Source organism: Mustela erminea, chromosome 2, assembly GCF_009829155.1.
Source record: "Mustela erminea isolate mMusErm1 chromosome 2, mMusErm1.Pri, whole genome shotgun sequence".
NCBI lineage: Eukaryota > Metazoa > Chordata > Mammalia > Carnivora > Mustelidae > Mustela > Mustela erminea.
The window spans coordinates 26,966,537-26,994,370 of NC_045615.1; the positions used below are offsets into that span (position 1 = coordinate 26,966,537).

The window sequence follows — 27,834 nt, forward strand, 5'->3', positions numbered from 1 at the left end:
TCGGCGGCTATCGGAAGCAACGGTGGGACGCGGAATTCTGCTGGCGCTGCAGCTACAGAATGGCCGGCGGTGGCGGGAAACGCAGGCCCGGCGGGGAGGGGCAGCAGGTACCGCTAACAGAGGATGTGTGGGATCCTCAAGGCCGTTTGGGTGATAAGGCAGCAAGGGACAGCACGTTGCACTTATCCAGTCTGAGTCTGAGTCGCTGCTGTGTGTGCAGGAACGGCGGTCTGCGCAGGGCGCTGTTTTCTGCTATGCTAGGGTTTGGAGCAAAGAACTTTGAAATTTTCATTTTCTGCCCTCCTTCTGGTGGGGTTCCTGGGGAAGCCGATTAAGACAACCAATGGTTCATTGGTTCAACCAGCAACAAATTGATTAGAAACCGATTATACGCCAGGCACTGTGCCGGGCGCGGTTTCTAGATGCTTGGTGCCGCCACTGCCCCATGTACAGCCCCCAGCCTGCGGAAGCTGGGCACAGTAAATATATATTTTACTGCGAATGTTTTGTTTGGCATTGTAACGCTGTTGTTGCAAAAGTGCTGTGGAAACACTGAAGTAGGATCTAAGTCCCAGGGGGTTGCTAAGGAAATCTTTTAAGGGCAATTCAAGTTGCACATGACCCTTGAAGGAAGAAAAGAGAAATAAGGGATAAGAAATGGAAATAAATGTAGAGGATGTTTGGGTACAGCGGAGTTGGGCCTGCACTCAGAGATGGGAAAGAGGGACCTGATCGTAAAGGCAATGATGGGGGGGGGGGCATAAAGTATTTGCACATTCTCATACTTTATACGATTTCAGAAGTTCTGCAAATACTGCTGTACTCTTAGGAGAGGCAGGCAGGAGAAAAGTGTCCTTGTGATAAGGACAGTTTTCAGAATTCCTCTGTATTATAAACTGGTAGAGCAGGACAGTGTTAGCTTAATTATCTGCTAGAGGACCTTAGTTCTGGGCATTGCTTATATTGGGTCATGCTTTCTAGATAAAGAGTGAAGGATGAGTGTAGCCTCTGAAGGGGACAGGTGCCCTAAATTCTAGTTACTGGGGATTTGAGGATGCTGAAATCATGTGTGAGTTAAGACAAAGCTGAAAAAAATCTTTATTTCCAATTGAAGGTGGTATAAACTGCTTTGACTGAGTGATAGCATTAGAAATAAAATATCAGAGATGAAAATGAGTCTATAGAGACCACAGCTAACAGTAATAGCTAGTGCTTAAATATTATGTGCTACGACTGTTCTGTGTATTTTTACAAACTACTTATTCTTGCTAACAACCCTGTGATATAGGTACTACATGCCCTTTTTGTAGATGAGAAAATAAGGCACAGGTTAAGTAACTTCCCTAAGGTGACAGCTGGAAAGCAGGAAGGTCAAGAGTCAACCCAGGCAGCCTAACCATTAGGAAAAACTGCCTTTCAGCAAGGTAGTATAAGGCTTTTCTTTCTAACATCTTAGGTTTGAACGAGTCTTTGAAAGCCTAACCAAAGACTGCTGTAAAAACAAAGGAGAATAGGTCAGCATTTGATACGTTCCTGCTGTTCTGTATGTAACTGGAGAAGCGGCATAAAGTGGATAAATCTGTGCTTTGGAGCCAGCCCACCTGGGTTTAACTGCTCCACTTATGGGTTAGGGACTTAGGAAAGTTACTTAAGTTTTCTCATCGTAAAATGTGGATAATAGTATCTAACTCTTAAGAGGGTTATGAGTTAATTCACAGAAAGTGCTTAGAACAGTGACCTGCCACATGGTAAGTGCATAATAAGTATTATTTAGTATTATTTATTATTTACCATTTTTACTATTACTTATTATCAGCATGCATTTTTGGATCCATATTTCAACAGCCTTTTTTGTTTAATTTTTTTATGACCTCAGACACATTAAAATCCTTGGCACAATAAACTGTTATTTGTCAATGCATGGTCCTCTTTCACCTTATTTAATAATATAAGAAACACCTGTGAACCCATTGCCCTACCCCAGAACTGAAACCCTGACACTAGCTCTACAAGTATTGCTCACTATCTTTTTTGCCTAACTTTCTGTCACCTCCATTTATGTAGCTACCATCCTCATGTTTTCCCTTGCCTTCTTTTTATAGCCTTATCACAAACAGTATTTATTTTTTGTTTTTGAATTTAAGAAGGCTATTGTGCTGCATATAAACTTCAAGGACTTTTTTCCTTCAACATTATATTATTAAGACTAATCTTTATTGTTGTGTGTGGCTGTTTTCCTTTTCACTAAGAGGAATATCCCATTGTTTGAAATCCTGTAACTTTTTATCCTCTTGTCAGTAGGCATTTTCATTTGTTCTCTTTTCTGCTCTTAGAAAGAGTGCTATCAAGAACATTCTTGTATGTTATCGAAATCATAAATATATTGTGTAGACTTTGATACATAAAGTAACATCAGTAAACTTGAGCTTACTGGGAGAATGGAAGAATATAAATATGAATGAGAAATACCTAAAAATTTTTCAGCCTCACACTGGACATTTTGGGCCCATTTAAGTGTTTGTTCAGGGAGCTAACCCTGTGCATTGCAGAATGCTTAGCAGCGTCCCTGGCCTCTACTAAATGTCAGCCCCCTCTCCTACTAAATCTGTGAGAGCTAAAAAGTTCTGACATTACCACATGTGCCCCTGGGAGGCAAAATCACTCCTGTTGAGAAGCACTAATAGAGATGGAAAGGAAGAATAAAAAGAAAGGAATTTAGTCCAAAAGAATGTACTCCAAAAAGAAAGGATCTAGGTTCCTAGAAAGAGGAACTTTGCTACTTACAAAACTAAAGATATGTAACCTCTAACTCAGAATTTTATCCTTTTTTTTTTTAAGGTTTTATTTATTTATTTATTTTAGAGCAAGAGGGATAGGGAGAAGGAACAGAGGGAAAGGAAGAAGCAGACCCCCCTTGCTGAGCAGGGAGCCCCATTCAGGACTCCATTCTAGGATGAGATCATGACCCAAGCCAAAGGCAGTTGTTTAACTGACTGAGCCACCCACACGCCCATCAGCATTTTATCTTTACAGACATTTATCAAATAGGCATTATAAAACCTAGTGTACTTATGCAATGAACATATTGCAGAGATATTAGAGATTGAGTTTTATAACATAGTTCTGACATTAAAAGGCTTTTTCTGAAATAATAGTTTTAGCTGGTAAATCCACTATTATCCAGTTATTTCTGACAGTTGGCTTCTGGTGTGATCATTGAATCTATTTAAACAAAAAGCATAATGACCAGTTTACCCAAAGAAGGCAAAACCTTCCTATTTCTTCCTGCCCTTTACTTTTTCTTTTATATTTTTTCTTTTCTGTTTCCATTATCTTAGAGAAATATATTTAAAGACTTGCTGTGTGCATCCTTCTTGATCGCTATATATTATACTGTTTTCCTTTGCCCAAAAGAATCCCTAAATTCTGTTCAGAAATACCATTTGTAGAGTTGAAAGGAAAACATGCTTTTCAGAGTTGGGTGAACAAAAATGAGCAATATTGTTACTTTTGGAGAAACAAAGTTTTGTATGCTGATTTTCAGTGTGAAAAAACAGTTGATGTGAAGAAAAGTAAATCCTGTGAAGCTAATGTCTCCAGTGACCTTCGGAAAGAAATAGAAAATCATTATAAGCTTTCTCTGCCTGAAGACTTCTATCACTTCTGGAAGTTCTGTGAAGAACTTGATCCTGAAAACCCAGCTGGTGAGTTGCTCCAGAATCATTCTCCTGCTTCTACCAGTGGAAAAGACAGTAGGAAACTGCACCAAGGATCTAAGTTCACAGAAAAGGAACTTTCTCAAACATGTTTCTAAGAGAGATATAAAATAATGCTGTGATAATATGTGACTATCTCCTGTTACACTGGCAAAGGTAAATAATTCCACAGTGCACTTTGATGAGGGTTTGAAAGAAAACAAGTGCTTTGATACGTTGCAGGAATTTTAGTATGACTTAGCAGTTCTAGTTCTAGGAACTTCAGGATTAGGTGAACTAAAAATCATGTTTAGTGATATTTATTGAAACAAAAATGAGAAATGGTCTAAAGCCCATCCTTAACACATCTATCAGTGGATATTCATAGTTTTAAAAGAGCAAGGTGGATTTTAGGTAATGATAAGGTATGGTGCCTAAAATATTTCAAGTGAGAAAAAAACTGTGTATAGAGTGCTACCATTTGTATTTTTTAAAAAGTCAAGGACACACATATTCTTATGTACCTTATGTGTCCTTATGCTATCTCTGAAAGGATGCACAAAGAATTGATAATGGTTGTGACAAAATTACTTTTTACATGTTTTCACAGATGGGAGAGAAGTATTTCCATATGCTACTGATGGAAATGTGGATTAGTAGATAACGGTGAATTTTGGCATATAGCAGAACACTTAAACCGTGCAGCAACTTGTCTAAAAATATTCATGACTGCACAAACATGTATTAGCAAAGGGGTGCTGGGGTGGCTCAGTTGGTTAAGCATCCAACTTTTGATTTTGGCTCAGGTCTTGGTCTCAGGGTCATCAGTTCCCAGGCCCCCTGTTGGCCCCACACTGGGTGTGGAGCCTACTTAAAACAAAAACAAACCAAAAAGTCATATATTAGTAAAGATATTCACTGAAGCACTGTTTAGAAGAGTAAAAAAATAACAAGCAGTAAATGTCTGTCAGTGGAGTATTGTGCAGCCATTAAAAATTATGAAAAAATATTTAATAGCATGGAAAAATAATCAGAAAATTTGAGTGCAGAAAGAATGGAAAACAATAAAAACACCACAAAACAGCATGGTTTCCTTTGAAATAACTCTATATATAGTCATACAGGCAGGAAAACATTGTTATTGTATACCAGACTAATAACCTCGTTATCTCTATAGGCTAATGAGATGGGTGATTTTAGTGTTTTTGTTGCTTTGAAAATTAGTGTATGCTATCTTAAGCTCCAGCTAAGCTGAACTATTTTTCCCCCTTCTAAATAAGCTGTTTCTAGGCTTTTATTCATGTTGCCTCGTCAGAATTTTCTTCCTCTCTCCATCCCTATCTTCTTACATATCCAGGTCCTGCCTGGAGCGCTTATTCTCTCTTGAAGAAGCAACAAGGACCCACCTGATGCTGTAAAAGCATATTCTGAACACATATGTTTGAAGTTTACATTCCATAATTCTAGTTTTATTTAGCAATCTCCCTTTGTGATCTGTGGAGGGAGAAAGAAGATGGAATCATCTAGGGTTAGGGTTGGCCAGAGACAAAGGAATTGAGAGTGACAGCTGAGGTAGAGGGAAGGCAATGGAAATGTTTTCATTAAATACATTAACTGTTTACCCTCCTTAGTGCACATTCACTTACTGTCTATCTTGTCTCTCCCTTAATATGGGTGTGCTACAAATATTTGAGGCTAACAACAACATAGTAATGAGATAGGTAAGTGTTCTAAGCTCTAAAATGCCCATGAGAATACAAAACCGTTTTTGCTTTGGCCAAAATAAGAAACAGCAGTATGTTTGAAATGTAATCAGTGGTAAATTTAAGAGAAAATCTTAAGTGTAAGTGCCACATTTTCATTGCTCTGATTTTTCATTGAGTATTTATAACTAATGTCTTCAAATGTAACCGAAGCTTGGAAGTTTTGTGTTTTTTGTTTTTTAAGAAAATTGCTTAGACGTAGTTTACAAATAAAAGACATGATTTCCTATCTGCCTTCAGAAAGTTATTGTCTACATAAACTTAATTTATAGATTCACTTTCCACAAGCCTTGGACTTCGATTAGTGGGTCCTTATGATATCCTTGCCGGAAAACATAAAATGAAGAAAAAATCATCAAGCCTGAATTTTAACCTTCACTGGAGATTTTACTATGATCCTCCTGAGTTCCAGACCATTGTTATTGGAGATAATAAAACTCAATTCCACATGGGGTATTTCAGGTAAAGAATCTTTTCTTCTCTAAAATGCAGCTACAGGGCCTTCTAATGAGTATAAGTAGGCATTTGCTGGACTCACCCAAGATGGAGAACATATTTCCCTCTGATTGGTGGATACATAGGCATCTGGTGTTCTTGATACTGCCATTCTAACCTACCCTAGGATGAGTGAACTCTTTAGGTATAACCTCCCTGGTGTTTCCTTTGTGGTTATAAATTTTCTTTACTTTATGGGTTTAGGAGCACTCTTTTAGCCCAAGGAAGATAATTTAGAGAATTGCCATGACTTAAATTAGCCATATGCTTCTAGGGGCCATAAGAATTAAGAATGTGCTTTGGAGTCAGACTGATTCTATTATCTGAAAGACTATGTGCCAGTCACCTTTAGTCATTGTGACTTTCTGTGACTCAGTTTCCTCTTGTAAAAATGAGGATAATAATTATATCTACCTAGTAGGAATATTAAGATTAAATGGGGGTTGCCTGCGTGGCTCAGTTGGTTAAACATCAGCCTTCGGGTCAGATCATGATCCCAGGATGGATCAAGTCCCGCATCGGACTCCCTGCTCAGCAGAGAGTCTGCTTCTCCCTCTCCCTGCCGCTCCCCTTGCTTCTGCTCGCTCTCTCTCACCAAAAAGAAAAAAAAAAAAGGATTAAATGGATATACATGCAAGTGCTTGGAATGTTAAGAAGTAGAAGTAGCTTGAGAGATAAAATACCTTGTCCACTTATACCAGTAGAGATGCTGTTATTTAAAGATTAACTGTAGGGTAATAGATGAAGTAGAAGAAACATGCCTATTGAAAAGGATTGTGGGGTGCCTGGGTGACTCCGTTGGTTAAGCAACTGTCTTTGGCGTAGGTCATGATTCCAGAGTCCCGGAATCAAGCGCCACATTGGGCTCCCTGCTCAGCTGGGAGTCTACTACTCTCTGACCTTCTCCCCTCTCATGTTCTCTCCCTCTCTCAAATAAATGAAATCTTAAAAAAAAAAAAAGAAAAGGATTGTGGTACTACAGAATGCACACAGGGCTGAGGATTGAGTTATATGAATTCTGCTTTTTGCTTTGCCATTAACTTACTAGGACCTTGGCTGAGTCCTTTTGTCTCTCCAGTGTTTCCTTGATTGTAAAATAAAAGGATTCGGTGTCGCGCGTGTCTGTAAATTTTATCCTTTCACCTCTCACATTTTACAATCCTGTTTCTTTTTGTTTTTCCCACCTTTTTTTTCATAGACTATAAAACAGGTAGAGAGGATTGCATATAATTTTCCCTCCTTTTGACAGGCCTTATTACCCCTTTCTTTGTATTTAGGTATATAGGTAACTAGGACTAAGAATTTTAATTTTAGGATCTCTTCTATAAGTAAGATTTGTTGTAGATATTCCTAAGAAACTTAAACTCTAAGTCTCCTAGGAACCTGGCAAATTTGTTCCAGTTTCTTAAAAACCTGCATACATAAATTGTTGTCTATAGGCCTGAAATTCTACTTGCCTGATAAATCATGGGCAGCTAAATTTTTAATCTCTTTTGCTTAAACAGGGATTCTCCTGATGAACTTCCTGTATATGTTGGTACAAATGAAGCAAAGAAAAACTGCACTATTGTTCAAAATGGAGATAATGTGTTTGCCGCAGTCAAGTAAGAAAATATTTCAATCTCCCTCCTATTTATAATATTTGTTTGCAGTTTTTGTACTATTATATCAGTCCACCACTGAGGGACATTGAGGTAACTAAAATTTTACATTTCTAAAGATCATTTCCATGACTTGCAGTATTCTTACCCACACTTCTGCTACTTTTCACCAAAAAAACCCTCTTTTATAACTAATTATTTTATTTAGGGAAAATATTACTTAATCTTGACTCCATTAGTCCCAGAGCAAAACCAAAAGATATTTTAGACATTTTAAATACCATCATTAAGAGTCTATTATAAGAACCCATTGTGTACAGTTCTGACCAAGATTTAATACGGTGAAAGCAGGTGCTTATAAATTGTTGAATCACTCAATATATTGTGCACCTGAAACTAACATAACACTATATGTTGACCATATGAGAATTTAAAAAAAAAAAGTCAGGTGCTCCTGAAATTCTTGGAAGGGCCAGTGGAGATGAGTCTCAGGGAGTGCCAGTTGTGTAGCAGCACTGGCTCACTCTGCCACCATCAAGAAGCTGGGGCAATCAGGATCCGCTCATCAGTGGCCCTAGGACCACATCGTCTTTGACTTAACCTGTGGTAGTAAAAGTGGATGCCCTGCCTTTGTGTCTCAGCCATGATGGAAGCTAAGGATCAGGCACTGACATCGCAGCTACACCTGTTAAATAGAGCATCAGAGGCCTCTAACTAGACTCACTGGTAGAAACAGACACCCTCTCCACCTAGTACCTCTTCCTGCCTTTCAGTTTCCAGGGAGTTGTTTCTGTTTGAGAAAAGCTAAGCCCCACGTGGAGCTTGAGCTAAAGAGTAGTCTGGGAGATGGAGCAGCTCTAATGTGAAAGGGATTCAGAATGGAGCCTCGTGAGCTGGTTCACACTCTACTAGCCATAGACGTGATTTGAAGCCATCTCCCTGCAGCTGGGCAATTCACATTGAAATAAAATGAAGAAAGCCATCTTTGTCAATGTAAACATTAGTAGATCATGTTTTCTGTGACCTCTTTTAATTCCCTATTTATTTATTTTAAAAATTTTTATTTATTTATTTGACAGAGACACAGTGAGAGAGGGAACACAAGCAGGGGGAAGTGGGAGAGGGAGAAGTAGGCTTCCCATGGAGCAGGCAGCCTGGCGTGGGGCTTGATCCCAGGACCCTGGCATCATGACCTGAGCTGAAGGCAGACGCTTAATGACTGAGTCACCAGGCACCCCTAATCCCCTATTTTTAAAAGTCTTGTATTCTCTATGACTTAATAGTGCAAATTTGCAGTGAATAGAATTTAAACTAAGCCAGTGCTCCGTCTAGACTGCTACATACCTACTGATGTATCTAAAAGAGGAGTTCTTTGGTAGATGTCCAAAAAAAGTTGTTTTTTATCTCCTGATGCCTCTGAGTTTTTTATAAAATGTTTCTTCTTATTTATATTCTTTTAGGCTATTTAGATTTATTCAGTTTAAATTGGTGGTCTCTTTATTAGAAACTATAGTTGTTTACTTGCATAATTTCTGTTTCTTGCATTAACATACAAGTTCTTTGAGAGCAGAGAGACTTTTCCCCACGCACCTGCCCTTTCATAGATGCTCCATAAATAATTTATTCACTCTACAAATACTTAGATATGGAAAAATGCCTAATTTTTCATTAGTCTGTTAGTCTTACTAAAAACCTTTTTAAAAAAGAAAGAGTGGTTGTCTAACATAATCTAAGACTGTTCTGGGTTTTTGTTCTGTTTTGTTTCACTTTTTTAGCAGAAAGAAAAAAAAATTGGTGATTAACTTATAATTTAGGTGAAGACCAGGAAGTATTTGAGTACCTAATGTTATTTCCTTGTTTACTTAAGTGAACTAATCAGAGCACTTAGCATATTTCTGTATCAACCTGAATAAGGAAGATCTTTTTAAGGAAGGACGCTTTGTAAGGAAGACCATTTGTCTTTTTAAGGAAAACCACTTGTAATAAACAATTTACTTTTATGCCCAGAGAAACTAGTTCCCTTTGTGCAAAATTTAATAATGGTCAAAGAAAGGAGTGCCTGGACTCAGTTAACCATCTGCCTTAGGCTCAGGTCATGATCTCAGGGTCCTGGGATAGAGCCCCGAGTCAGGCCCCCTGCTCCATGGGGAGCCTACTTCTTCCTCTCCCTCTGCTGCTGCTGCTCCTGCTTTTGCTCTCTCTGTGTCAGATAAATAAACAAAATCTTAAAAAAAAAAAAAAAAGATTTTTTGACAAATAATAACATTGCCAGGTACTGAGCTCAGTAAACATTTATACCCTTAAGTTAGCAATTCCATTTCTAGCTAGCTGTTTCTCTCTCTCTTTTTTAAGATTTTGTTTGTTTGTTTACTTATTTGAGAGAGAGAGGGAGAGAGAGCACAAGTCAGGGAGGAGCAGAGGGAGAGGACAAGCAGACTCCATGCTGAGCACGGATCCTGATTCGGGGCCTGATCCCACAACCCTGAGATCATGACCTGAGCCAAAATCAAGAGTTAGTGGCTTAATCAACTGAGCCACCCAGAAGCCCCTAGCTATTTATGTAAAAAATTTTGGACAGGTATACAGATATGTGTATATATTATATATGTATATAAAAAAAGAAAACTGGAGAAAACAACTCTATCCAGCAATAGGGAAAATTAGGTAAATAAATATGGAATATCAGGACACTATAATACCAGGTTATTGATTTGTTGATTTGGAAAGATGTTTAATACATTATGTGAAGAGGTCAAAAAAAGAGTAACATGGGGTGATTCCATTTTCATATGATCTATAAAATACTTACCTTTGGATCACAAAATTAAGAATAAGTTTTTCTCTTCATATTATTTTCCCTCTAAAATAATTGTAGCAATAGTTTTGACCTCACAGATATCCTGCAAGGTTTCAGGGTCCCCAGACCATTCTTTGATAACTGCTATTTAGTTAATGGTTTCAGACCTATATATCAGAACCTCATGAGTTACTGGTTAAAAGTACTTTACCTTGAGCTCTGCAGGTCTTACTTCTAGAGATGCCAGTTCAGTACATCTAGAGTAGGACTCAGGAATATCTTTTTAAAATACATGTTATGAGTATATCTAAATGTAGCCCAGGGCACCTAGGTGGCTTGGTGGGTTGAGCCCACCTTTGGCTCAGGTCATGATCCCAGGTTCCTGGGATCGAGCCCTGAGTCGGGCTCTCTGCTTAGCAGGGATCCTGCTTCCCTTCCTCTCTCTATGCCTGCCTCTCTGCCTACTTGTGAACTAATCAGAGCACTGTCTGTCAAATAAATAAATAAAATCTTAATAAATAAATAAATAAATGTAGCCCAAAATTATACTTCTATAGTTTTAAGTTTAAGTGAACATTTGAAATGAGTAAACATTCATTTATTGAATGCTTACCTTGTGCAAACCCAAATACAATGTAAAACATTTGGTACATAGTAAAAGAATAAATGGGGCCAGTACATGGGTCAACTTGTTAAATAATCTTTTTTCCTTTTGTCTGCTGCCCCCACATTTTCTGCTACCCTACCTTGCTGTCTTGGGTAATATGAATTTATTACTGTAGAAAATGATTTTTCAAACATAAGTTCTGAGTACTTTTTTTAAAAGATTTTATTTATTTATTTGACAGAGAGAGAAATCATGAGTAGGGTGGGGGGAGCAGGCTCCCTGCTGAGCAGAGAGCCTGACGTGGGGCTCGATCCCAGGACCCCGGGATTGTGACCGGAGCCAAAGACAGAGGCTTAACGCACTGAGCCACCCAGGTGCCCCTAAATACTTTTTGTAAAACTTCATTTTCTTGATTATTTTTGTTTTATAAAATTCCATTGATTATAATAAAGTTATTAATAATATGCACTCATAATTTTTTAAATTAACATATAATGTATTATTGGTTTCAGAGGTAGAGGTCAGTGATTCATCAGTCTTACAGAACATCCAGTGCTCATTACATCACAGGCCCTCCTTAATGTCCATCATCCAGTTACCCCATCCCTCCGTCCCCCTCCCCTCCAGCAGCCCTCAGTTTGTTTGCCATGATTAAGAGTCTCTTGTGGTTCATCTCCCACTCTGGTTTCATCTTATTTCATTTTTTCCTCTCTTTCCCTATGATCCTCTCTTTTGTTTCTTAAATTACACATTAGTGAGATTATGTGATAATTATCTTTCTCTGATTGACTTACTTTCTTAGCATAATACCCTCTGGTTCCAGGGCACCTGGGTGGGCCAGTCAGTTAAGTGTCTGCCTTTGGATGGGACGCCTGGGTGGCTCAGTTGGACGACTGCCTTCGGCTCAGGTCATGATCCCAGAGTCCTGGGATGGAGTCCCGCATCAGGCGCCTAGCTCCATGGGGAGTCTGCTTCTCCCTCTGACCTTCTCCTCGCTCATGCTCTTTCTCACTGTCTCTCTCTCAAAAAAAAAAATTTAAAAAAAAAAGTGTCTGCTTTTGGCTTAGGTCATGATCCCAGAGTCCTGGGATCAAGCCCCATGTTGGGCTTCCTGCTCAACAGGGAGTCTGCTTCTCCCTCCCCCTGCTTGTGTGCACTTTCTCTCCCCCCTCTCTCTGACTATCTCTTTCTCCCTCTCAAATAAATTAATAAAATCTTTTTTTTTTTGGACCCTCTAGTTCCATCTATCTCATTGGAAATGGCAAGATTTCATTTTTTGATGGCCACATACTATTCCATTGTTTGTATGTACATGTGTATGTGTGTGTGTATACCACATCTTCTTTATCCATTCATCTATTGATGGACATCTGGGTTCTTTCTGTAGTTTGGCTATTGCGGACATTGTTGCTATAAACATTGGGGTGCAGGTGCCCCTTTGTTTTCACTACATTTGCATCTTTGAGGTAAATACCCAGTAGTGCAATTGCTGAGTCATAGGTTAGTTCTATTTTCAACTTTTTGAGGAACCTCCATACTGTTCCAGAGTGGCTGCACCAGCTTGCATTCCCACCAGCAGTATAGGAGGGTTCCTTTTCTCCCCTCATTCTCATCGTTTCCTGACTTGTTAATTTTAACCATTCTGACTGCTGTGAGATGGTATCTCATTGTGGTTTTGATTTGTATTTCCCTGATGCCGAGTGATATGGAGCATAATTTCATGTGTCTATTGGTCATTTTTTTTAAAGATTTTTATTTATTTGACAGAGAGAGATCACAAGTAAGCAGAAAGGCAGGCAGAGAGAGGGAGAGGAGGAAGCAGGCTCCCCACTGAGCAGAGAGCTCGATGTGGGGCTCGATCCCAAGACCCTGAGATCATGACCTGAGCCAAAGGCAGAGGCTTTAACCCACTAAGCCACCCAGGCGCCCCTGGTCATTTATTTTAAAGATTTTATTTGACAGATCACAAGTAGGCAGAGAGGCAGGCAGAGGGTGGTGGGGACACAGGCTCCCTGCTGAGCAGAGAGTCTGATGTGGGGCTCCATCCCAGGACCCTGAGATCATGACCTGAGCCGAAGGCAGAGGCTTAACCCATTGAGCCACCGAGGCGCCCGTTTTTAGTTTTTTGAGGACGCTTCACGCTGCTTTCCACAGTGGCTGCACCAGTGTGCATTCTCCCAAATAGTGCATGAGGGTTCCTGTTTATCCACATCCCCACCAACACTTGTTGTTTCTTGTGTTGTTGATTTTAGCCATTCTGATTGGTATGAGGTGGTATCTCATTGTAGGTATGTATGTATGTATGTATGTATGTAATCTCTCTACCCAGGATGGGGCTCAAACTCACAACTCCAGATCAAGAGTCACATGCCCTTCTCACTGAGCCAGGCAGGTACCCCTCGTAGATTTTGATTTGCATTTCCTTGATGAATGATGCTGAGCATCTTTTCATTTGTCTGTTGACCATCTGTGTGTCTTCTTTTGAGAAAGGTCTGTTCATGTCTTCTGCTTATTTTTTAATTGGATTATTTGTGATTTGGATGTTGAGTTGTAGAAGTTCTTTCTATTTTAGGTACCAACTCTTTATCAGATAGATCATTTGCAAATATCTTCTCTCATTCAATAAGTTGTCTTTTAGTTTTGTTGGTTGTTTCCTGTGCTGAAGCTTTTCATTTTGATGTAGTCCCAGTAGTTCATTTTTGCTTTTCTCCCCCTTGCCTCAGGAGACCTTTTTGGAAAGCTCTTGTTATAGCCGATGTCAGGAAAGTTATTACCTGTGCTCTTTTCTAGGAATTTTATGGTTTGAGGTCTCACATATAGGTCCATAAGCCATTTTGAGTTTATTTTTCTGTTTGATATAAGGAAGTGGTCCCATTAGCTTCATTCTTTGCATATAGCTGTTGAGTGTTCCCAGCACCATTTGTTGAAGGACTTTTTCCCACTGCATATTCTTGCCTTCTTTGTTGAAGATCTAATTGACCATACATTTTTGGGTCTATTTCTGGGCTTTCTATTCTGTTCCACTGATCTGTGTCTATTCTTATGGCAGTACCATACTATTTTGATTACTAGTTTAGTATAAATTAAAATCTGGAAGTGTCATAACCTCCAGCTTTCTTTTTCTTTTTCAAGTCTCCTTTGGCTATCTGTGGTCATTTGTGCTTCTGTATTTTAGGATTGTTCTAGTTCTGTGAAAAATGCTCTTGGTATTTACATAGGGATTGCATTAAATCTTTAGATTGCTTTGGGTAGTATGGACATTTTAATAGTATTCTTCCAATCCATGAGCATGGGCTGTCTTTCCATTTGTTTGCATCATCTTCAATATCTGTGGAAAAAATTTGATAAAATGAACAATTTCAGTATTTGTAAGATCTGCATAACTTACTGAGCCAATAATTTCCAAATGACCACTGAAGGATTCATTCAAGTTTCAAAGTATATCCCAGCGGATTTAATGTAACAGAGTATAGAATGTTCATGGTGGTTGTTTCAGCTTGCATATTTCAACTTTAAGCATCACAAAGCAGAGGAGTATTAGAGATTAGGCTTGAAGCCAAGAGAGCAAAGCTTAATAAACTGATACAGAAATAGTCATAATAATGCACTAAGTGCTTTAAATAGTGGGAAGTCTTCATAGAGAGAATATTTTACCTAGACCTTGACAAATGTATAAGAACTTACTACAAAGAATGGGAAGAAGGGTGTTCTAGGCAAGGGAATAGTATGTGCATGGAAATATGAAAACAAGTGGCACAGAGTACTTGAAGGTCTGCCTAGATGCACCCAGACAGGGTGAGGAAGACTATATAAAGATTGATTCACCTAGGCCTGACATGATTAGCTTGCTTTTTATGGTTAATGTAAATACATTCTCTTGATATGTAGCTGGTCAAGATTGAAGGTAACGTTAGGTGTAATATATGTACTGTAGACAATGATTTTGTCATGATTTATGTAATGAAGACAATGATTTTGGTGGTCTTGGCTTCCGTGTATTTTAATTTACTCATACTAAGTCTATGAATTGCATAAGATGATTATCCTGTGTGCCTCAGTTCCCTTATTTGTAAAATGAGGATTCGAGTAGCACCCACTCTAAATGTTTAATCTCATTACAGTGCCCACCCTATAGCAAACTATCAAATGCTAGTAGCGAATAGAGGCAAGTTTCCTCCTGGGAGTATAGAAGTGGATATAGAGGAAGGGGATTAGGTCTTTGTCCAATGGAATGCTGCTTCCATCTCTCCATTTTACACTTGACCTTCTGCTCTGCTGGAAAAGTCTTATTAACCTGCTTGTAATAAAACAAGGAGTTATTTCTGTAACTGACATTAATGTATTGTACTATTCACGTACTTGAAAATTATTTCAGGGGTGCCTCAGTTGGTTAAGCATCCAAGTCTTGATTACGGTTGGGTCATGATCTCAGTGTCATAAGATGAGCCCCGCGACAACCTCTGCATTGGGCATGAAACCTGCTCACGATTCTCTTTCTCCCTCTGCCCCTCCTCATCCTCTCCCTCTGCCCCTGCTCACTCTCTCTATCTAAAAAAATAAATAAATAAAATTTTGGATTGTGCTTATGTATAAGCTTTTAAAATAGCTTTGATTTCCCTTTACAGTTTCTAAATTTATCTTAACACAAATTTGTAGATAACATTTGAAAAAAATCTGCTGATCTTAAGTATTTTAAGTATCCTCTGGCTCTTTTAAACTCCTTTTTGTTATCTGCATACTATTTTTCTCTGTTATGCCACACTTCTCCAAAGCAGTATGCCATATGTTAATGTCCAGTGATATGATTTAAAATTGGTTTGAATCTCAGCTTTTAAAATACCTTTTATGTCTTAATTGAAGACATTACAGAGAGAATGCAGACTTGAATTATGTTTGCTGTTTCTGTGACTGGTAGTTTTTTTTTATTGATAATTGCTTTTCTCTTGTTTGAAGAAGTCTGTTAAGTTAAGGGTTCTGAGACAACTGCTGGTAATTATTCTGCAGTCTTTCTCTTGCATGGAATTTGATGTCTATAATATACTCCCTTAATGTCCCAAAATCTGTGTCCTTAGTACAGGGGCCTACATAATAATGAGGGCTTTTACTTCTTTTTCAGATTATTTCTGATGAAAAAGCTTAAGGAAGTAACAGATAAAAAGAAAACTAGTCTCTTGAAAAACATAGATGAAAAACTCACAGAAGCAGCCAGAGAACTTGGGTACTCACTGGAACAGAGAACCATGAAGATGAAACAGAGAGATAAGAAAGTACGGTTTAAATCTGTTAGTCTCAGACTGTTTTGCTACTCAGGATTTTTTTCTCTCTTGATTCCTTCCCACGTACAACTTATCCTTCCTTCTGCCCCATCCCGAGGAGAACTAGATGCCACCCCTCGGGGGCTCGCTCCAGGGCTGTCCATCCCCTGGATTGCTAGAAGGGTGGCACCGGGGCACGGCTTGGGTGACTCTCATCAGTTGTTAGACAGACCGAGGCACGAGCAGATGGTTCTGCTCTGGTTGCTAGCTCATGCCAGGACTTCCCACTCTCTTCATCTTGTTTTACCAGTTACACATCTCATAAAACTGAGTGAAAGCAGCTTTGTGCATAGTATTTACCTGCATTTCTTCTTTAATAGCTAAGGATCGTTGATTTCGCTCAAGGTGTTTTGGGAGAGTAGTTTTGTGAAGGTATGCCTTAGAGTGGTTCAGTTAAGGGCTTCAAAGGTTGTTTCCTTTCGGAGGACAATGTGTGTTGAGATTTGCTCATTTTCTGCAGCAAATGTGTGTCTAAGCAGTCCTGTCTCCTTTTCCCATATTGAGTCTATTACCATTTCCTTTTGCATCTCTCCTAACACTTGCATTGTGAGTGGAGAGTTTTGTAAACAGGAAAGAGTTCTGGGTCTTGGATCCTTTTGGTTTTTCACTTAAATTTTTGAGAAGAAGTTAACAGACTACATAGAAGAATTCTGCTTTGGGGTAAATGAGAATTCTATAGGATTTTGTTCTTACAACCGCTGGTGAGGAAGGAGATTTCTCACGGGGGAATGAGGGCACTCCAGTTTCACACCATTATCTGCTGTGACAGGTTCATCTGAAAGTTCTAGGCCAAATTAAGTACTGGTTATTCCTGGATAAACTAACACTGGTAACTAAGTAGTTTAGTGAATTTGGTTATTGAAAATCCTACTTCAGCAGCAGGCATGATAGTCACATAAGTCATAGTCACTAAACTGCAGTCTTGGCAAGTGTTCCTTTAATCTTAGAGGCCAGAAATAATTTCTAAAACTGCATTTGAATGAAAGCCACTGCAGTGGGACATTTTTAAATTACTTAAAGATGTTATGTTGCCATTTACCTTCCTAGTTTCCACAGGGAGCCTCTCCCACCTAATGAGCATTTCTTGCCTTATACTTATGTATTCCTAACTTATCTTGACTAAAAACTGTACTTACGTAGACAAAATAGCTGATAGAAAATTCTTTCATCAGAACCTTATTTTTTACCATCAATTATAATTTATTTCAGATGAGATTTCCTTAATCCTTCCCCATAATTATAAGATGACACTGGAGTTTAAATTTCATAGGTATATTTGTCCTGGCTCCCTTCCCCGTGCAGTTTTTGTTGTTGTTGTTGTTGTTGTTGTTTTAAGTATATATTTTTTCTGTCCACAAAATTAACTGGTAGGAACATAAAGGGAGAAAAAAAGAACTTAAAAGACAACCATGATCTTATCCTCCCAAAGACAATGAGTTGCTGATTTTGCTTTTTCTTCCTTTTCCATTAAAAAGGAAGTTTGTTCTTATATTGTCAGATATTCATTTAATTCATATTTTTCTAGTTCTGAAAAATTCAGTTCCATTCATATATGTGAATTAGTGACTTTGTTCTTATGTAGGATAGTAGTATATCCATTCTAGTATAATAGTGCACTATATACTAAATGAGAAACAATTGTTTTTATACTGATGATACCTTGTGGTGCTTTGGAATGCCAAACCCTTATGAGTTACCTCATTCAATCTCTACAACAAGTCCGCAAACAAAGGAGGAATTATCCTGTGTCATAATCAGTAAATCAAGGTTTACAGAGACTTTGTTCCTTGCTTAAAATCATAAGTGACCTGACACCTAAATTTACATCTTTGATATTTAGCTTTTTTTCCACTCCATCTTACTGATTGGCCAAAAGCTACTTTACCTTTTTTTATACCTAGATTTCATTTTTAAAAATAAAAACTGGTTTAATATTGCTATAAAATGAAGGTACATCCTTTCATTGTTCCATCCTTTGGTGCTTCAGAATATTGCCCACCCTTGCACAGGGTGAATTTGTAACCCTTTTCATAATAAAATTAGGTTTTTGGTACTTTGCTAATAATTGCTACCTCTTTAGGGAAATTAGTGCAGTTAGTCATCTGTAAAAAATATGAAAATATATACCTTCCATGGTTTTGTTGTGTGTCAGCCTGAGTGGAAGAGAAGATAGGCCAGTAACTATATGGATGTTTGCTTTTTCTGTCATTATCAATACTGTTTTATGACCTGCTTTTTTATGCTTGTGATTATGATTATCATTTTGTATTGCTAAATTAAAGACCCACCTCATAAATTTCAGAATGGCTGCAGAGCAGTGTGCTGATGTTCATAGCTTAGGTTGCTTTAAACTTTTCACAAATAAAGACAAATCCTGCCATGTATAACCTTCTATACCTTTCTTTGCACACTTACTTGATTATCTCTTTGGAAGAAATTACCAGATGTAGTATTGCCAGGTCCAGAGTGATTTCGAGATTTAGATTTAAAGAAAAACAACAGTTTTTCTTTGCTGGTTTTTCATTTTGTGGAGTTTATTTTCTTCGTTTGCAGAACTCCCCTGTATGAGTGAAGCTAGTGTATGTTCCCAGTGTAGAAGCAATGTACCAGTGCCTGTTCTCCCCATACCCTTGCCATTGTTAGGTATTAGCAGTCCCTTTTGCTCTTTTCCATTTGCATAGATATAAAATGATATGTCATTGTTTTACTTAGTATTTCTTTGATTATAAAGGACATTAAATATTTTTCACTTATCTACTGGCCATTTGTATTTTTTTGGTGAACTGCCTGAGGTTTGGCCATTTTTCTGTCAGGGTTAGAATTCACCTTTTCTTACTTATGTTTTAAGTTGGATGTTTTTTCCTTGTAAGACTCTTCTATAGTTTAAAGACATTAAACCTAATTTTTATTATTGTATATATTACAGATATTTTTATCAGTGTCTTTTGCTCTTGATTTTTGATTTTTTAAATTTTGTGTAGTCAGGTCTGTCTTTTCCTTCTCCACTGTAAAATTATTAGAAGTGTTTGCCTTCTAGAAGTTTCACTGGTTTTATTTTTATATTTAATCCTGACATCCAACTGCAAATTATTTTGGTATAAAGAGTGTTGTTGTCTGAGAACTTATTTTGAATAATCTGTCCCTTCTTATACTTAAGAAAGAATGAAAGAAGCAAGAGATTGGGGCATCTGAGTGAAATAGATTTTAAGATCTAGAGACTTAGGTGAGAAGACTTTGGGGCTTGGGTCCTTCTGTCTTGGCAGTTTTCACTGGCTGCACAAGTAAGTGTAATATTCGAAGTAGTTGTTTTGTTAAGGAAAGACCAAATAATACCACCACTATTGTGCATGAAAAGAATGTAGACTGGAAGGGTTATGGTGGTCGTTGTGGTTGGGCCTGTTCTTGTCTTTGAAGATTACCACTTTCTAAAAGATCACTGGTTATGTTATTTTGCTTCTGTAAAGGGCAGCACAAAACTGAAAACTGCCCTATTTTGGAGAAGTTTGCAAAAACAAGCCTGAATTTTTTAGGTAAAAATGGGGGCCCTAAAGTTGGCAAGATGCACAAGAGGAATTCTGTCCCACTACATTTTCCTGCTAACAGAAACTATTCCTTGATCTTTTAGGTTTAGTTCCTTATGCTTCCTACCTAGAAAATACAGAAAGTACAGTGACCTAACAGAAACTTACATACTGGCTTGCCTCTTATAATAGGATGCATTGGCATTCTTTCCTCCCAAATCAGGGTGCAGACTTCTGAGTGCAGTTAGTAAAACCCATTTCTTCATGTGCTTAACTTTTGCTGATTTTGAAGAAATAATACTAAACTTCAGCGGTGGACTCCAAAATGAATGTCATTAAAGGTTACATTTTGACAGACGTGTTGAGAGTTTGTTGTTGTTTATATCGATGTACCATGTCTATTTTGTCTGTTTACCAATGGTTTTATGTTTTTTATTTAGGTCGTGACAAAGACCTTTCATGGTGCAGGCTTGGTTGTCCCAGTAGATAAAAATGATGTTGGGTACAGAGAGCTCCCTGAAACAGATGGTAATGTATTTCTTAATGCATGTGTGTGTGGAAGGTTTTCCTTGTACTGAGAAGTATGTAAGTAAGTATGCTTTTTGTGGGATAATCAATAGAGCTTATGGATAAAGAGCAAGCTCAAGTTTTAGGGTCAGTCGGGCCTGAATTAAAACTAGGTTTATAGCTGTGTAACCATAAGCAAATTACTTAACCCCACTAAACTTTGTCTTTTTTGTCTCTAAAATGGTTAATAATGGTGAATACTATTCATATATAGGGATGTTTGGAGTGTAAAGAGTATGTAAGGTTCTTAGCACAGTGCTTACATAGGGCTCAAAATACGGTGGTTAATTTTAAGAATTAATTTTAAAGAATTTTAGCCTATTGCCTGGGTTACTTTTTCTGAACTGTTTCAGACATTTGACATTATAGTCAATTTACTAAATAATTACTGAAATAGTGTGTGGTTTTATAGTCCTTTGTGAAAAGTTTTTCATCTGTGTGTAAGATTCTTTAGCTTTCAGAAGCCCAAGATCCTGAACTGCTTCGTTTATAAGTAACAAAAACTCTGAAAATGGACTGTATATATAAATCTAATTACTGATATTTTGAAAAAAGGGAGGAAAATCAATTCTCAACTCTTTCCCCTCTCCTCCATTTCCTTCTTTCTTTGAACATCCCTTTTGGCATTCCCTTATATATTATCCTTTTCCAAGGAGGATAAAATTTAGGAGGAAATAAAAGTTAGCACTTCCTCAAGAACCAAGTAGTCCTGCCCAAACACGTAATATCGGCTATCCTTTTTTTCAGAACAGAACTAGTCAGCTTTGATTGATAGTCTCTGGGGTTGGGACCTAGAGATCTGTATTTTTAACCAGTTTTTCTAAAGCAGCTGTTCTCAAACTTTGTTGTGCAGAGTCTCCAGCCGAGATTGGTGTCTTAAATCACAGCTATTCATGTGTAATTTTTTATTTTTTTTAAAGATTTTATTTATTTATTTGACAGAGAGAGATCAGAAGTAGGCAGAGAGGCAGGCAGAGATAGAGAGGAGGAAGCAGGCTCCCTGCTGAGCAGAGAACCCAATGCGGGACTCGATCCCAGGACCCCCGAGATCATGACCTGAGCCAAAGGCAGTGGCTTAACCCACTGAGCCACCCAGGTGCCCCTCATGTGTAATTATTTTTGCTGTACCCCTACCTCTTTAGAGGAATTCCATGGGGAAAATATGACTGAGCTATACAATATGGTAGCCAGTAGCCACACATGGCTACAGAGTGCTTCATATGTGGCTAGTGCAATTGAGCTGAATTTGCCATTTTAATTCATTGAACTTTAAAAACTGACACTTAAAATTTTTAATATTGATCATATGTTGAAGTGCTACTATTCGGATATGATGGGTTGAATTAAATATCTTAAAATTAGTTTCATATATTTAATATAGCTACAGAAGAAAAAAACCTTAATTATATAGGAAGCCTACATTTTCTTTGGACAGGCAAATCTGTCCTATATCTCCTTTCTGAAGTCAGAGATAAATCAGTCTCTAATGGGGAAGGATTGAGTATAGGCTCTTGCTATTTTCTGTTCAGTCTTTCTGCTTATACTCCAACCTTCTGCCTACCTGTGTGCTAGTGCACTCAGAGCTTTATAAAGCAGAATTACTGTCTTATTTGGGAAAGTCTGAGAACCTTTGTAGTGGATCTAGGAGTCACTAAAACTTCAGGGGTAGTAGGTATTAAATTGCAATACCCTGGAGTAAACCTTCTTACCCTACCCTGGTTGTGGTTCTGTATTTTTATATCCAAAATCACTATTTATCTCTACTTTTTGCTAACCTTCTAGACATTAGATCCTTCTGTGGTTTAATTATTTTTGTTTGAGAAGTGCAGCAAGCCATAAAGTTAGGGACCTGGTATCATCTTGCTTTTGCCTAGTGGTGTTTGCCAGGAACTACAGTTGATTGGCAGTTTATTAATGTGCAGCAGTGTTCAGCAAATCACAATGTAGTTTGTTCGTAACCAGTTTTCCCTTTGAAACTGCTTAAACGTAACATTCTAACCTTGCAAATAAGATGCCTTTTACTGAGAAATTTATGTCATAATAGATTTTTATCAAATGATGTATGTATGTATGTATATATATATATATATATATACACACACACACACACACAATAATCCTCACCCCACTCTTTAAAGTAGGTCTTATTCCCATTTTCAGGTGGAAACTAGATCTTAAATTTAGGTCTTTCTGACTAGTGTGCTTACCACTAACCAAAGAATAATAGCTTAGCTAGTTGCCCAACTTTAACTTTGGCACAATCACTATGGCTTAGCTTAAGTCTTCAGTTGTTGGTAGTAGAAGAACCAAGTGTTGAAACTTCTAAATCATTGTTTTGAATAGTAACATTTAAGGTAGCATTTTTGAGTGGTTAATTTAAGGTTTCATTTAGATATTAAGTTTGGGCTTCTGTTACATGAATTTTTGTGGAAGTTTTTATTGGTGGAAGAACAGATTTTTTCCTCACACTGTTGGTGAGCTGAATATTTTCATCTCTGTTTAGTATAGCTTAGCAATTGTTGTAACTTGCTTATTCTTTTGTAGTCCATATATGATTTGCCTGGAGTGAAAGTAGAAGACATCAGAAAGTGATAAACTTTAAATTACTTGCTAACAGAAGACAAGTGGGTCTTTAATTCCATGCCAGCTCTAAGTGAGTTGTAGGGGCTGCCTGGAGCACTGTGGTGAGAAAGATTCTAAGGGTCTCAACTGATTAGTTACATCTTCTTTGGGGTCAGGAAGGAACCCATTTTCTATCCTTAAGGTTTTGATGGAGGCCAGATGTTTCCTTGAAATGATTGGCACTGATTTTTTTCTAAAGAAAAGGAAAGGAAGCTTATGAAGTTTGTATAGAGTCTTTTAAAAAGTTTCAAACCAATAAATGTGTCACAACTATTTAGAGTCAGGAACATAGGTGATACATGTTAATTTGTTCAATGTTATATGTATCTACCAAAGGTGAGAAAATGAACAAAATAACATTTTGTGACTTCACATAGAGTTTGTATTATTTGTGGTTGTCACAGCCGAATCAAATATATTCAGATTCGGAGGTTAAAAACCCTGGTATTTCTTTACCACTCTTGATCATCTTACGTAACTGTAGTTAGTATCAATAGAGTATTGTGCCTTATACATAAAACTTGAAATTATGTATCATTCTTAGGTATAACTTGTTAATATTTTTTTTTTAAAAGATTTTATTTATTTATTTGACAGACAGAGATCACAAGTAGGCAGAGAGGCAGACAGAGAGAGAGAGGGAAGCAGGCTTCCTGCGGAGCAGAAAGCCCGATGCGGGGCTCGAGCAGAAAGCCCGATGCGGGGCTCGAGCAGAAAGCCCGATGCGGGGCTCGATCCCAGGACCCTGAGATCATGACCCAAGCCGAAGGCAGCAGCCCAAACCACTGAGCCACCCAGGCGCCCCTAACTTGTTAATATTTTAATGAATCTTCACCTCCCCCCAAGATAGCAGCCACTTGGTTTAGAAGTGCATTTTTGGGGGCGCCTGGGTGGCTCAGTGGGTTAAAGCCTTTGCCTTTGGCTCAGGTCATAATCCCAGGGTCCTGGGATCGGGCCCCTCATCAGACTTTCTGCTAGGAGGTGAGCCTGCTTCCCCCTCTTTGTGCCTGCCTCTCTGCCTACTTGTGATCTGTCAAATAAATAAAAATCTTTAAAAAAAAAAAAAAGAAAAGAAATACATTTTTGTTGGTTGGTTTGAATAATATCCATTTTTTTTAAATTATTGGTTTATCCTGAGGAAAGTATTGGTCAAAAAGGAGGTATGATGAAGTCTGATTAATGTTAAGTACCTTCATACACATCCTGAGATCTGATGCACAACAATATCCAGAAAGTAGTGGGGAAAAAAGTGTTGAAAGCCAAAACAAAAATGTTAAACCACTGACTTTTTAAATTTAGAGTTTAGAAGTTTTTTCTGTGTGCTTACCTCAAATTACTCTTTTGCTGTGCCCACACTTCGGTAAAGGTTTAATTCAGCAATGACTTCTTATTTCTTATATTGTCTTTTTCTGTATACATATGTTTTTAGTAGGACAGGTAGGACAGGACCATAAATAATAAAACTTATAGCCTGTTTTGGTTTTATTTTCTTTTTTAAATCCAGCTTTTAATATGGTCTAGCCCAGAGGTGGCCTACATATATATGGTCTCTGTTACCATAGTTTTTTTTTTTCCAACTGGTTAGAATGGAAAAACCTTTTTAGTGTGAGGGCAGTTAAAAACAGAGGGTGGGTCAGGTTTGGCCACAGTTTGCTGATCTGCAGACTAGCCTACTAAAAATCTTCAAAAGTTTATGTATAATCATGATTGCAACTAGATCCATAGTAAAATAGTCACACTTTGCTAATATATCAATCTTTTTTGTTAAGCCATTTTTCTTAAATTATAAAGTTGTCATTCAGTAGTGCCACCCAAGGTGGCATTTGTTGTACTAGTAGAAATTGTTGAAGAAAAATCCAGCTTAGTATCTTTTTATCTTTGTTGATGGGTGTGGATCATCTTTTTGTATCCTTGGTTTCTTACAGCGGACCTCAAGAGAATTTGCAAGACAATTGTTGAGGCACCAAGTGATGAGGACAGACTAAAAGCTTTTGCTCCCATTCAGGAAATGATGACTTTTGTGCAGTTTGCTAATGATGAATGTGATTATGGTATGGGGCTTGAGCTGGGAATGGATCTCTTTTGTTATGGCTCACACGTGAGTAAAAAAAAACAACAACAAAAACAAACTCTTACCTCCCAACCATCATTGAATCTCTCTTCCCCACCACACTCCACATACAGGCATACTACAGCATGCACATTTATGTCCCCACTAGCATGGGCAGGATATAAAGTCATCTTGTGTGTTCAAATGAATTTTTTTTTCCAAAAGGAACTTTTGGGTAAGCATCTGTCTGAAGATGTTTATTTGAAATTCATCTTATATTCTGCCAGAGGTGAATAACCAAGATTATTTGCCTTCAGGTTTCCATTAAAGTGAATTTACTTATTAGACATATTATACAGCTATATGTCCTTTAGTTAGTTATGTGTGTGGCTGTGTACACATACCTGTCATAGGGCTCTATTTGGTTTTCGGTTGTGGTGGGGGTATTTGTTCTATGCTTGAATTCCTAGATGAAAAATAAATACTGCAATAGTCCCTAGCCTCCGACCTGCCTTAACCATGACTTCACTTCCTATGGTTTTATTTACCTGTGATCAGCCATGGGCCAGAAGCAGATCCTCCTTCTGAGATACTGTCAGGAGGGCAGTAGTAGCCTAACACTGTAGGACAGTGCCTACGTCACTCACCTCACTTCATCCTACTATGTAGGCATTTTGTCAGGTCATATCATCCTCAGAAAGGTTGGACAGTATTTGGAAAACCACCACATTCATGTAGAACACTAAAACTGTACTGAAGCTATCTTATTACTTGTTAATCTCTTATTGTGCCTAATTTAGAAGTTAAACTTTATCATATAGGAAAACATAGCATACAGAGGACACTGTTTGTGGTTTTAGGCATCTACTGGGGGTCCTGAAACCTATCCCTTGTGAATAAGGTGGGGGCCACTGTATCTTAAAATAGGCTTTCAATGAAATTACTTAAAACATAGGAGTTTTGGGGTTTTTTGTTTTGTTTTGTTTTTTGGTCATGATCTTTGCTTATTAAATAGGAAAGATCTACCTAACAGTTAAATCAGTGCTTATTCGCTGTAGTTGCCTCGAGATGTAGTGTCTGTAGCATGTTTCTGGAGCTAAACTGTTTGGTTTTAAGTCCCATCTTCCCCACTTAGTAGCTGTGTGGGATGGCATTTTATAGCTCAGGAATACCATTGTACCTGTCTCTCTTAGCTATAAAATGTCTGCACATGTGCACACACACACAGACACAAACTCCTTTCTCATTTAACCTATGATGTCACCTACCAGGCATAAAGAGGTAAACCATCTTCCTCAAGTTTGCAGGCAGTCTGGTTCCAGAGTTAGTGTCTAAATCAGTAATTCCCAAACTGTAAAGTGCATACAGATCTCCTGGATATAATGTTAAAATGCAGACTGTTTCAGTGCATCTGGGGTGAGGCCTGAGACTGTATTTGACATGCTCCTGGGTGTTGTTAACACTGCTCCTCTTGAGACTAGTGTGGGCACCAAGACGAAACCAGTGGCTAACTCCAGCATGTAGCATAGCCGTGTGGAGGGCTGATCAAACACAGATTGGTGTACTTACCCTGACACTGCCCACCCTCCCAGTTTTGATCGAGTTCTGGGGTGAGTTTTATGAATTTGGATTTCTGACCCGTTAACCAGGTCAGGCTAATGCCACTGGGCAGGGGAGTCTATTTTGAGAACTCTGCTCCAAACCGTATCAGTGTGTTTCTCTGCCTACATTAGATATGGTTATCAGTAAATACAATCAAAATGTTTAACAGCCAAAATAACAGTCACTGACCAATCAGAATAATGCTGGGCTTGCCAAAATATGTGAACATCAACTTACTTAAAAATGATTGGTTTGAGTACTAAACAACATATGAAAAGGTTTAGCACTGTACTGAGCATCTAGTAAGTGCTAAATGCCGTCATCAGAAGCATTGCGAGGTTTATATTTAGTGTGTTTATATATATATATATATAGTGTGTGTGTGTGTGTATAAATATATAAATAAAATAGCAGTAGTCTGAGTCACTTGATAAACCCAAGGCAGTGACTTAAGCAGTGGAGCAGGGTTACAGGGTGGGGTTGAGGAGAGAGAATTTGAAGATAAAGGGGAATATGATTTGAAAACTCAGATTCAGCATAGTGCTTCGTAGAGTAAACACCAAGGAAAATATCCCCGGTAGGGATAGCACTAGAGAAGGAAAAGCATTTGAGCTCATAGTTCAGGGCAAGTAAAAAGGATGATGATCCTTATCTAAGGGATTAAGAAAGCTTAAAATTTTAACTTAGTTTTCTTCTGAATTTTCTTCAAGATAGATGTACCATTAGTCTTTTAGAACTATAGGACTGCCTCTTGAACAGAGTGCTAAGTGTCTGTGTGACTTCACTGTTCCTAACCAATTTAGAAAGTAGTTAAAATGATTTGGAGAGTAGGCTTCGTTAAACAAGAGCTTTTTCAGTGTATTTTTTGCTACTTACTGGGGCATCTGCTATATCTCTACTTAATGTTATATTCTTTTATTTTTCAGTATTTTCATAAAGTTGCTGGCCAGCTTTTACCTCTTGCATATAATCTGTTGAAGAGGAATCTCTTTGCAGAAATTATTGAAGATCATTTGGCAAACAGAAGTAAAGAAAACATAGACCAACTTTCAGCATAAATGAGTTGGCTTTCTTTCGGTGTATATTTTAAAGCGTTAGTATTAAACTTGTGATTTTTGTTTGTTTGTTTTTAAGGAATACAGAAAATAAATTGATGGAAATATTTACTAAAAACTTCTATAAAGCTCTTTTAGCCCTTT

At 37.9% G+C, this 27,834-nt stretch overlaps 1 protein-coding gene across 2 annotated transcripts; it reads left to right on the plus strand.

Annotated features, from left to right (window-relative positions):
* The first annotated feature begins 2 nt into the window (after positions 1 to 2).
* LOC116584350 (histone PARylation factor 1) lies at positions 3 to 27,834 on the plus strand. Of its 2 annotated transcripts, XM_032332576.1 has the most exons (8): positions 3 to 107; positions 3,545 to 3,704; positions 5,731 to 5,920; positions 7,459 to 7,557; positions 16,075 to 16,225; positions 20,235 to 20,322; positions 24,909 to 25,081; positions 27,562 to 27,832. In XM_032332576.1, the coding sequence occupies exons 1-8, from the start codon at positions 60 to 62 to the stop codon at positions 27,691 to 27,693; spliced, it is 1,041 nt and encodes a 346-aa protein (XP_032188467.1). In that variant the 5' UTR covers positions 3 to 59; the 3' UTR covers positions 27,694 to 27,832. The 2 variants fall into 2 exon arrangements, with proteins under 2 accessions (XP_032188467.1, XP_032188468.1); XM_032332577.1 differs by lacking the exon at positions 7,459 to 7,557 and having other exon boundaries at positions 27,562 to 27,834.